Source organism: Quercus robur, chromosome 5 (assembly GCF_932294415.1).
Source record: "Quercus robur chromosome 5, dhQueRobu3.1, whole genome shotgun sequence".
Lineage (NCBI taxonomy): Eukaryota > Viridiplantae > Streptophyta > Magnoliopsida > Fagales > Fagaceae > Quercus > Quercus robur.
In genome coordinates this window covers 42,922,328-42,934,090 of record NC_065538.1, presented here as the reverse complement: position 1 = coordinate 42,934,090, position 11,763 = coordinate 42,922,328, and the positions used below count along the sequence as shown (strand labels likewise).

The 11,763-nt window shown below is 34.0% G+C and overlaps 1 protein-coding gene across 3 annotated transcripts; it reads right to left on the bottom strand.

Moving 5' to 3' along the window:
* Positions 1-2,493: 2,493 nt before the first annotated feature.
* LOC126726006 (putative E3 ubiquitin-protein ligase RING1a) lies at positions 2,494-9,351 on the bottom strand. Of its 3 annotated transcripts, none has more exons than XM_050431092.1 (11): positions 9,245-9,351; positions 8,974-9,101; positions 8,747-8,792; positions 6,499-6,557; positions 5,008-5,089; positions 4,719-4,839; positions 4,579-4,620; positions 3,598-4,131; positions 3,333-3,440; positions 3,019-3,228; positions 2,494-2,850 (listed from the first exon to the last, which is right to left on the bottom strand). In XM_050431092.1, exons 2-11 carry the CDS (start codon positions 9,089-9,091, stop codon positions 2,794-2,796), a joined length of 1,377 nt encoding a protein of 458 aa, XP_050287049.1. In that variant the 5' UTR covers positions 9,092-9,101; positions 9,245-9,351; the 3' UTR covers positions 2,494-2,793. The 3 variants fall into 3 exon arrangements, with proteins under 3 accessions (XP_050287049.1, XP_050287048.1, XP_050287047.1); XM_050431091.1 differs by having other exon boundaries at positions 9,240-9,345; XM_050431090.1 differs by having other exon boundaries at positions 8,974-9,294.
* Between the last annotated feature and the right edge of the window lie 2,412 nt (positions 9,352-11,763).

The following is an 11,763-nucleotide window of genomic DNA, read 5'->3' as shown; positions in this document are numbered from 1 at the left end:
TGTTATTGGATATTATAGAAGAGGTTATCTATTTGTTAAATAATTAGAAAATATTCAATATGAAGTAGATTTTGTTAAAAGGGTATAGAATTTGATATGTTTGATGCTTTTTTTTTTATTGTTTGTTTTTATTTATTTATTTAAATTGGGAATCTATGAGTTATAGATTATGAATTATGGATATTAACAAATTTCTCAAAAAAAAAAAATGTGGGATTAAGGGGTAGGTTTTACAGAAAAGTGTTGCCACAAGTTGCTACAATACACTCTTTAAACAATAAGTTTAGGGATATAATTTTTTTTTTTTAATGTGTTAAATTCCTAATTTGTAGATTTTATTTTTATCAAGATTCAAGACTGCACTTATCAATTTAAAAATAAATAAAATAAAAAAGATCAAGAGCTATATCCGAACATATTCAATTCCAGTTTCCAGGTGTGTTAACAAATTCTGTCAGTTCATAATAAATTTATTTTTATTTATTTTTTTGTTCCATAGTATTTTTAGAAAAATTACATAACTGCTAATATATGTTTTAGCTATATAGTGTTATTTACAAATTCAATTTTTGTGATTATAGTAAAATAAACCAAGATTAAATTATATATCATGCTCAATACTTTTCCCGTACATCGCACAGGTTAGCAATTAGTCTATATATATATATATATATAAAACCGAAGCCTTTGCTGGCACCACAATTTTCCACGTCAGCACAATATTTAAAAAATAAAAAATAAATAAAAATTATAACTTCTCAAAACCCTAGCAACCTTACCCCTTTCTCAAGTTAAGAAATATAAAGCCACGGTTTCTGCAAACTCTCTCTCTCTCCAGACGTAGGAAGCCCTAAAGCATTCAAGATCTACAATGCACAGTATAGATTTTAGCTTATAAAGTTCAGCTTTTGTAAGGTTAGTGTTGTTTATATATTAATTAATACATAGTACTTTGTTCACCATTGAATACTCATATAATCAATTTCCAATTCAGTGTTCAAGAATTAAACCAAAATTCTAACTGTGCTATCATAAAATATTATTATTTTTAGCTTATAAAGTTCAGCTTTTGTAAGGTTAGTGTTGTTTATATATTAATTAATACATAGTACTTTGTTCACCATTGAATACTCATATAATCAATTTCCAATTCAGTGTTCAAGAATTAAACCAAAATTCTAACTGTGCTATCATAAAATATTATTATTAGTATGAATTTTATGGAGTTGCGGTGTTCAAGAATTAAACCAAAATTATTTTAAATTATTTATAATATTTTGTCATCTGAAAATTTTATCTCTTTGATTTTATTATATTGTGTTTCTTAAGCTATAGAGAGATTTTCTTTGGTTTCTACAAACTCTCTCTCTCTCTCTCTCCAGATGTAGGAAGCCCAAAACGCACGGTATAGCATTCAAGATCTACAACTCACGGTATAGATTTTAGCCTATAAAGTTCAGCTTTTGTAAGGTTAGTTTGTTTATATATTTAGTCCTTACGTTTAGGTTTAGGTTTTAAGAGATTTATATATTACTACTATGTGGCTAAATTTCCCGTGACATCAGTTTTATGTTTTTAACCAAATACATTAGGAAAGCAAGAGAAGACGCATAAATATTTAGTCCTTACGTTTAGGTTTAGGTTTAGGTTTTAAGAGATTTATATATTACTACTATGTGGTTAAATTTCCCGTGATATCAGTTTTATGTTTTTTTTTTTTTTTTTTTTTAAATTTGTTTTATGTAAGGTTAGTTTGTTTACATCAGTTCTTTATTTCAAAGATAAGACTTTTATTTCTACCGCAAAAACAATTTAGGTATGTATCCCTTGCAAGCACACATGAACTTAAATTGTCTTTTAATATATGCATGTTTTATTATTTTCTAATAGTTTTCCCGTGCATCGCACAGGTTAGCGACTAGTTATATTAATAGGTGAAGTCGGAGAGCCACAACCACATGTAAGCGTTACCACTTACAAGGACTATTTTCAACAAGCCAGGGACTAAGGAAAGTCGCCCGAACCCCATGTGAGGGCACAGAAGTTCCACTTGAATCGAATGCTGGGTGGAAGGTTATTTTACCAACTTAAATAAATAAAAATTCGGAAATTTGAACCGCATCTAAAAAAAGAAAAAGAAAAAGAAAATTAATTAAATGGGGCGACACACACATGGGCAACATTGTTTTGCTCGTGCCTCAGATCATCACTAGTTCGCTACAACAAACTAACTAGCTTTTTCTGTTGTATCAATGTCCCATGTTAATGTTTGTGGTTCATAGAAATTCTGGAGACATAATTTTATAAAAGATAAGGCAGTAAAGGATTTGATCTGACTCCTTAGGACACGAGCTCTATCGTCCTAATTTGAGCTCCAGAAAGTTTTTAAGGGGGGACGAAGGTCCCTGGAATTCAAACCTGCACTCTCCTCATGGGAGAGAGGCAGAGCAACCACTTGAGCCAAAGGGCTCAGTCATGATTTGAACTCGTTAATTGAGTAAATACCATACAATTCAATGGATTATAATCACTTACCCTAAAAAATATTAATCACAGTTAGGCAGGCTATAGATGCTTGTCAAAAGTGGTAACAAATTTTTAAGTATGGACTTTCTAGCTTCTAACATGTTCATTTTCTGTGAACTTTTCAACCTCGTAAAAGCTTTTCATTTTTCTGTGATACATATTGCAGTGCTAGCATTGAAACTAACAATATTGGAGCTAACTAGATTCCCATTTGTCAGTATACTATATACCACACCATGGTAAACAAGAGATGAGAGACCTTGTTCTTCATGACAAACCCATCAGAAAATCTGAGTGCCACTGCTTTCTCTCGTATGCCAGAAGCTGAAAGATCACAATAAAAATCAACGGATTGACTTAGTATTCCAAGTACAAACTAAAAGATAAGTCATAATTAATTGTATACAAAACTAAATTTGTATTCTTCTATATACTTTGTAGGTGCGAGCTGTTTGCACAAAGTATATAAACATAAATTTTAGAAGAGCTTACCAGATAGCCATGTACAAAATTGCCTGTTTTAAGTCCTGCCAAGGTTTCCTGCTCCCCTAAAATTCTCAACTTATCTTTGCCTGGATTAATTACATGAGACTTGGGCAGTGTTTCACTCGAAGAGGTTGCAGGGTTGATTTTGGAATCCAATTCATTCACCAAATATAATACAACTTCATCATCTTGAGATGCAGTTTGGACAGCAACATACTGTTTGAACAAGCAATTGAGAACCAGTTCCAGTAGTGGTAATAGAAGCTTTTGGTGAAGTGCAATCAAATGAAAATCACAGTATAAGGTAGAAAAACAAACACCTTGCGCAGTTGTCTAACTGACAGGGTAGGCTTGCAGCAAAGGTAGGGCCTCTCCAAACTCGGTATACTTTGTTCATCGAAAGAAACAAGCATGAGGTTGATCGTTAACTGAAATAACAAGGAGCATATTTTATTCAAGTTCAGTGTATTGAGAGCTCAAGAAGCACACAATATCTCAAAAAGACAAAAATGATGATATCATGATCTCAGCCATCATAAAAAGACTGAACTAGAGTCCAAGATTATCCCACAAAATCTACTTTACCTCATTATCATTTTCCTCTAAGTTCCGCAGATACTCAGCCAATTTTGAGAGGCGGCTGTTCCGGGCATTCTTACCATTTCCACCATTCATACTGCCATATCGTGTGTGACTCCGCATGCCACCTTTTCCCCATGCAAGCCTTTCTGAACTGCCAACAAGTCCAGCGGACACACCTATCGATTCTCTGTTTACTTCAGAATCATTTTCATCCCCACCTCCATCTGCACTAGCAGCTGCTGGAGAAGGCAGAGAAAATCGAACTCCTCCCCATCTCTTGCTTCTTTTGGGTCTGACTTCTGTGTGCTCATCAGCAGAAGATGAATCTTTGCCTCCATCATTAACATTTGCATCCTCATTGTCATCAGATCCTTGACTTTCAGCAGCATTTCGATAGTTTCTCCTTCCTCTCAAATGAGCATTTCGATAGCCTCTTGATCTCCTAACAAATGCAGCTGCTGTGGCTTTAGCTGTTGACCGCTTCCTACCCAGAGCTTCTGCTTGCCGTCGAAAAGTTTGGGCAATAGAAGCTTGTATCTACCCAAATTAAGATAAATATAAAGACTTGAATCACTAAAAAAGAGAGAGAGAGAGAGAGAAGACATCTAAAAGTTCTGCTGGTGAACAATTTGAAGTAAAGGCCTAATACTTGGATAGTAAAAATCAATGATCCTGTGGCCATTATACTACCCTATCACAAGGCACTGTACTGCTTTAATTCATAGAAACACATTAGTTAGGTGTTCATGTAAAAAGAATAAAGGCATTTATCATCTGGAGTTTTCTGTCCCTGTGGTTTCAGTCACAGAAGAATGCCATGATTTTACAAGAAAAACAAGAATTCTTTTTAGGGTGTCCCCACACCCCTCCTTTTTTCTCTTTCTTTTGGTGACAGTCAGCACTTCCTGAACTTACCGATACCAAAATAGATGGATGTGTATAGTAGGGCACAAGGCTTCAAAGCTAAAACTTTGAAAAATATACCTGCTTATTGCGAGCCCTTTCCTCCTCATGAAAAGCCAATTCCTAGGGCAGATGCTCAATAATGAGTTCTTGAAATTAGAAAATGATACAGTAAATCGGATTCTAAAATGACATGCAAAATAGTGGCCACCAAAATATACCTCTTCCTCATACTTGTCAATATCTGGATACAAAGCTGAAATTAAGGCATCATACTTTGGATCATCTCTCAAGGAGCGACGACTAGCACAATGTGTTCGGCAGGCAGGGCATTCATTGTTCCTGCAGTGAATATCAATCACCAATTTGATTAATAAAAAATATTTTAGCTTGAACTTCAAAATTTTTAATAAACTTGTATGATCACCCCAAACCAACACCACAGAAGAAATTTGGTCCCAAGGTTTCAATTAATCAAATATTAATAAGGAAGACAGTTTGATGACATACCCAAGCCGCATCGATTTGTCAATGCATTCCCTGCAGAAGCGATGCAGGCATTCCATTACTGTTCGAGTTTTCCGAATGATCCCTATACATATGAAAACAAAGAAATCAATTTATTTATTTATTTATTTTTTTATTGCAATATTTGATATCTGGAGAAGGAAAAGGAGCCATGAAAGTTAAGAGAGTCCCTGGGCATTGAAAGAGATAAATGGGAATATAGATAAATTTTATCATATACTAAAAAGACATAATCCAATGCTGTACAAGTTCATCCATTTTTTAAGGCAATAGGTTGAATGGTAAACTATGCAAAGCCACAGCAGATGCTAAGCATATGCTTCCATGGCTTAATTGAGCTCAGTTGAATTGAATTGTTTACAACCATTACAATCCCTATATAAGATGATTACTCTGCAAAACCATATAATAGTAATTCAAAACAATGAAGAATCAATGACTTCACATCTTTAACAACAGCATAAAAAATGCAATGTAACTGAAAAAAAAATGAAAATTTCCTTCAAATAATATGTAAAATTCAAGGGTGCATGAATGGGTTTTTCTGAAGAGAAAATATACTCTCTGCAATTGAGGTGTAGTGAATTTTTTCTAGCCTCGTAGATCCACGTATCACTGCTAAATTTGAATAAAGACTAAAATGCAATACAAATTTCCAGTAGCACTAGCAAGAAGTTCACCCATTGTTTGCAGATGGAGAAAAAGACACATTCACACAAGTGAAAAAGATAAAGAACACATGCATGTGAAATTTGATACGTTAATTTCCTTGAGAATAACATAGGCAAAGAGTGGCCTGTCAAGCATCCAAAGAAAATTATAATCATTAACAATGCAGATAATCTCATAAATATATTTTCTAGTGAAGGACTTTGGCAAGGAGATCACTAGAAAACAGAGTAGTTTCCATACGTATACATCTAGCATATAAGATACCCTAAAGTACATTGGCCAGTAATGCCCACAAGATAGTCAAGTACCTGACTATTACATCTTGACTGAATGTTTTAAATGGTCAAATTGATATGTTATGCGGCTCTTATAAACCACGAAAACAGCATACCTATGTAATCAAAGGGGTGTGCAACTAGAGACACATTGGTATCAGTTTTTTAATAAATAGAAAGTTCAAATGATGCCAATTGTAAAAAGCACTCTTCTCAAAGCTTCAATAACCTTCCAGACATCTACCTCTATTTATTTAGTTTCACAACAGACATATCTACCAATAAATGTCATAGAAGCAAGCATCTAAGATGGTTCTGGAAATCAAATTAATAACTTTCCAAATGGAGAGACAAGACCCCCAGATTTTTGGGTTCCAAGCTTTTTTTTTTTGGAGGGGTGGGGGGGGGGGGGGGGGGGGTTGGGTTGCATATGACAGAAATATTATCATGATCTTTTGCAATTCAAAATCATTAGGAAGTGAATGTTTCTTACATTTTTTTTTTTTAACCAAAAATAAAATTATACCTAGACAGATTGGGCATTGTACTTCCTTGCGGATATCTGACAATTTCACTACAACGAATCTGCAAATAAACAGCAAGACAGAGGGTTACCATACAACCATAATTGAAGGAGAGATGGTTGTATACATTTCTCCTATTTTTTCAGACAAAAGTATGTTTTACAAAATGTAATGGCAAATCCATAAATAATAAAAGCTCATATTGATAGAAAGAAAGAGAAGTTTGACCTTCAGGTTTACCCCACCTCCCACCACAAAACGTGACCAAAAGAGGATCAACCTCTTCTAATAATTTTATTTCATTATTGAACCAATTAAACTATATTTTCTGTAATACCAACCGATAAATGTACTTAATTTCTTGCATACTTTCACAAAAACAATTGTGAGAAACAGGTGTTCAGTATAATTCTATAAATATGAAGCAGGTTGTCAGCTTCGTATAAATAAGAGATTCAATACTCTATATGATCCTTACGGTCTAACCAAAGCAGTCAAGTCAAATATGTTAGAATAACTCATGAGCATGAGGAAAATATTCTAGCTTCTAGATAACACTGTTTAAGCAAGTCAAACTCCTTTGTCAAGGAAGAATTTAGAGGAAATGCTTTGCTGAGATGCCATTCTGAACCACAGTATCAAGAATGGTTGTTTCCCATAAATAGAATATCCAGGGCCCAAAAATCCCTCTTTGTCAAACATAAAGCTGAACTGAATGCTAACAATTACACTGACAGTCATTGTCTTAGGCGTGTTAATACACCCAATCACAATTGCCATGTAGACTTACAATAGCAACTTGGTGTTGAAAAAATTCAGATTCAAAAGGCATGCATGACATTCTCAGTGTGGTAAAAAATCTATCAAAATGTGTAAATTGAACAAATGCATGTAGCAGTTTTATCAGTAGACACTAGAGGAGAGCAATAGTGATCCTAAATTGTACAAAACAATCTTATTTACTCTGTGAAAAAAGCAATTGACAAGGAGAAGGTTCTTCTAATCTGGTTCTCAAACAATATGGCACCATTTTAGTTTTTCTCTAACTTATACTTTCTGGCAAAACCATCAGGCTTACATGTTAGGTCTAGCATACACACCCAAAAAGGCTTTTGAATGCTATAATTATTGGACATGTCAAATTATTAAGTTGTGTCCCAAGATGTAGAACAGTAATCAAAATATCATTCACAAAATTATTTGCTGTCTACGAATTTTATAAATATTGACTATGTAGATGCATTCATATCAATCTTTTAACAAAAGAAATTAACCTGCTGGGACATGTACATAAAAATGTTACACTCGGGTGATGCTCAGACATTAACAAAATAGTTCTTGGGAAAATGCCTATCAATTCACTGTTCCATGAGGTTAAGTAATGTGTAATGTTGAACAATACAATTTACATGCACAAAATTCAATTAACCCACCTGAGGTTTCAGATGAATTAAATTCATTGTCAAAACAATAACCGGAGTATATCCTAACACAAAGCAGATCACAGCCAAACTGGCAGAGCTCCCAGAAACAAAAAGGATAATGGTTCCAACTTCCAAGACTTGGTAATTGAAAAGTAAACATAATAATCAGCAACCCAGAGGCCCAGAGTGACACTGACAACACTCAACAAGCCTTCTTAGCCTAACAAAAATTTCCATCACCCAAATTCCTCAACAAAACCAGTAATCCAGGTCCCCAATTATTAAAAACCATTTTAACCAACCTCTGCACCAATCTATGAAATCATAATCAAATTAAAGTACATGTATAAACGTAATCAAGTACCACGATGCAAGTAAAAGATCCCTGATAAGCGTCGACATGCAAAATTTCACTACAGTAGCAAAATCCCAAAACCCAAACTGCCACAGACGCTACCATGCAACAAAGTCTCATGCACATATACCAATTCTGAGTCAAAATCACCACGACCCAGATGACCAAAACCCCAACTCTACCAACCTCCATCGAACTCGTCCACAAGAAGAGAGCAAAACCCATCTCAGAAACACCACAAAACACAACGATAACCATTCGAACACACTCAAAATTACCACTCACTGAAACACCCATGTGCCACTTCCTCGAGAAAACACAACACAGAAGCACCGCCACCATACAAAGCACGCAGATCCCAGATCAAACAACACCGACCTCTATAATTCGCACACTCACACCAACAAAGAAAGCCCAAGAGAACGAATAGCACGAAAAGAATAATAATAATTATAATAAAAGAAAACTTACTCGTCTTTGCTGTCTCCATTACTGGACGAATGGCTTCGATCAGACTCTGAGAAAACAAAGAACATGGTTAAGGAAATGAAAAATCAAAATTTTTTCTCTGAATGTGCAATAAGTAAAATCTCGGTGGTTGCTTTGCTTGAGGTTTATGAATTTTTGGGGGAACAGCAAGCTATAAGCTAGAAAAGAAGGACAAGCAAACCCATGTACGTAGTACACAACGTCTATACCTTGTGGTTCCTCTTGGTGTTGTTCATGGTTACTGTGGTCGTGTTCCAGTGGATCATCCACCTCTACCAACTCCTCCTCCTCTTCCTCCTCCTCCACACCTCGCTTCTGTGACGGCATTGCTGTTGTTCTTCCAAAGTCCAAACCCAACAATACAAACAAACAAGAATTAACAACACCCAATAAGGGTTTTATACGGTTGTGGAATTTGGTGCTATGGTTAGATAGTGAAGGTCCAAGGTGGTGTAGACAGTGTGGGTTTGCTTACCTTACCTTTTTAGAGGGGTTGAGAGACTTTGAGAGAGAGAGGCTGTGAACCTCGTGGTCTTTGCCAAAGTTTTTATTTTCTTTCTTTCTTTGTATTTTATATTTTATATTTTATATTTTGTAATTGTAATATTATTATTATTATTATCAGATTTTGCTAGTGTGGTGTGGTGTGGTGTGGTGTGGTGTTATTATTTATCATGCTATATGCCTTGCTGGTGTACGCAGGAGACCAACTCAGCGGTATAATAATAATAAATAAATAAATAAAGAAAAAAAAAAAAAAACCAACTCAGCCTACTTCGTGGACCGACACCTGTGTGTATTTAAGGATAGTTCAGTAGTTTGCACAATTGATGATTAGTGTGTTTGCACTTGTAAAATTGTGTGGGAATTATAGGTGGTAATCCGACCAACCAAAATGATTAGTGTTTTTTGTGTTCACAAAATCACAAACATATATGCACTTAATTTTGGTTTCCTTTCTCCTTTATGGGATAGTGTATATTTTATAGATCTCGTTAACATGTGGCATTTATTAATGAACTATTTTAAGCTATAAATAAAATGACCAATTTTAAGAAAGTTTAATATCACATTTATTTTTTGGGAATAAAAAAGTATTAAGATTTTTATTGCTTATTTTTCTTTTTTCATAAAAAATTTCCTTAAATAATTCACTAATAAATGCTCTTAAGACATTGTTTAACTTTTCTCAAATACTATATAAGGCACGTGTTTTGCTTTTTTCTTAATTTTAGCATTTTTAGGTGAGCAGATGAAATATAATGTATTTCATGCATCTTTTTTCCATAACTTATTAATACGGTAAGTTGTGATTAATAGGAATATATGCTATCAGCCACTACTATTATCATTTTTCTTAGCTACCGTCTGAATATGTTGTCAAAACAATTTACAAAATAAATACGGTAAATAAATTTATTATAATAGTGACTTGCTCACTAGTGGACCAGACAATTAATATGTATGTTAAGGGAATTTTGTTATTTTATAGAAGATTAGTTAATTAAGTTTTCTTCTCAAAAAAAAAAAAGTTAATTAAGTTTTTTTTTTTTTTTTTTTGGAGAGAAGGTGGAAGATTAGTCAAACTTGTGACACGGGGACAGAGAACGGAGATAGGTGTCAATAGAGCTATAAATGAATTGACAAATTGAGATGTTTTTGGGGTGCATGAGGAGTACACCTTTTGCTGCGTTGGGTTCTTGTAGCTTCATTAGCTGTTAATTGCACTTCTTGGGTGATTTTATTTACATTTTCTTACGTTTTTTTTTTCTTAACAAACAAGTGGATTGAGTTTGATTTTATTTATTTATTTTTTTTTTTGAGGAAAATAGAGTTTAAAAGTTAATAGCATCTTTTCTCCAATTATTTCATGCCTTTTTTATAACTTATTAAAATGGCAAATTGTGATTAAAAGAAATATAGGTCCATCACTATCATCATTTTTCTCATTTACAATCTCAATAAGTTGTGGGAAAAAAAATGTGAAATAAGTAATGTATGTAGATTTATTATAATAGTGACCTGCTCACTGCATTCTTGTCATTTTTTAGAATATTAATAAATTGAACCTTTTGTTTGGCCTTTGCTAAAGGGAAAGGGAAAGATTAGTCATAATTGTGACACAGGGCTGGAGATCGGAGATATATGTCAATTGGATTATAAACCGATTGATAAATTGAGGTGCTTTGGGGTGCATGGGGGAGTACACATTTTGCTACATTGGGTTCTAGCAGCTTCTCTTTTGCCTTTTCTCAGTTGTTTTCGGATCATCAACATTAATTCATTAGTTATTAATTGCACTTTCTATGTAATTTTATTTACATTTACTTACTTTTTTTTCTTAATAACAAGTGGATTATAGAGATTAAAAGTTAAAAGTAGGCTAAAATGCAAGACATACCCTCTAAGTTTCACAACCTTTTATTTCAGTCCTCTAAATTTAGGTTTAGTCCTTTAAATTTCATTTATTCTCAATTACGTTACTGTTAGTAATCCGTTAGTTGCTGTTGTTCTCTATAACAAAACTATGCCATTTTTGTCCTCTATTTAATTTTTAATTTATTATTTATTTATTGATTTTAACTTTCTAGTCATTGGAATGGATATAGATGGAGTGGGGTACTCGAATTCGCACAAGCTAATATTCTCTTCAATTTTGGTATGGTGAACAACCAGACTGAGACTTCTACCAAGAACATTTGCAAGATTGGTGGTAAACGAATCGGGGTCTATTCAACGCTTTGTGACTAGGGAGGGAGATCCAAGATGGCTTTCTCTGGGCAAAGTGTTGAGGGACTTGTGTATTATGGCAACTGTGGTGCATTTGGTAAATTTCAACGTCAAAATGATACTAAATTTGAATGCACTTGTCCTACTTGGGTTCCAACCCAAGTCACCAAGTGAATTGTCTTTGAGAAATGCATCCGGTAGGTGTGTAAGAAAGTGTGGACAAGCATCTATATGCAAGAGTGGTGATGGGATTGTGAAGGTAGAAAATG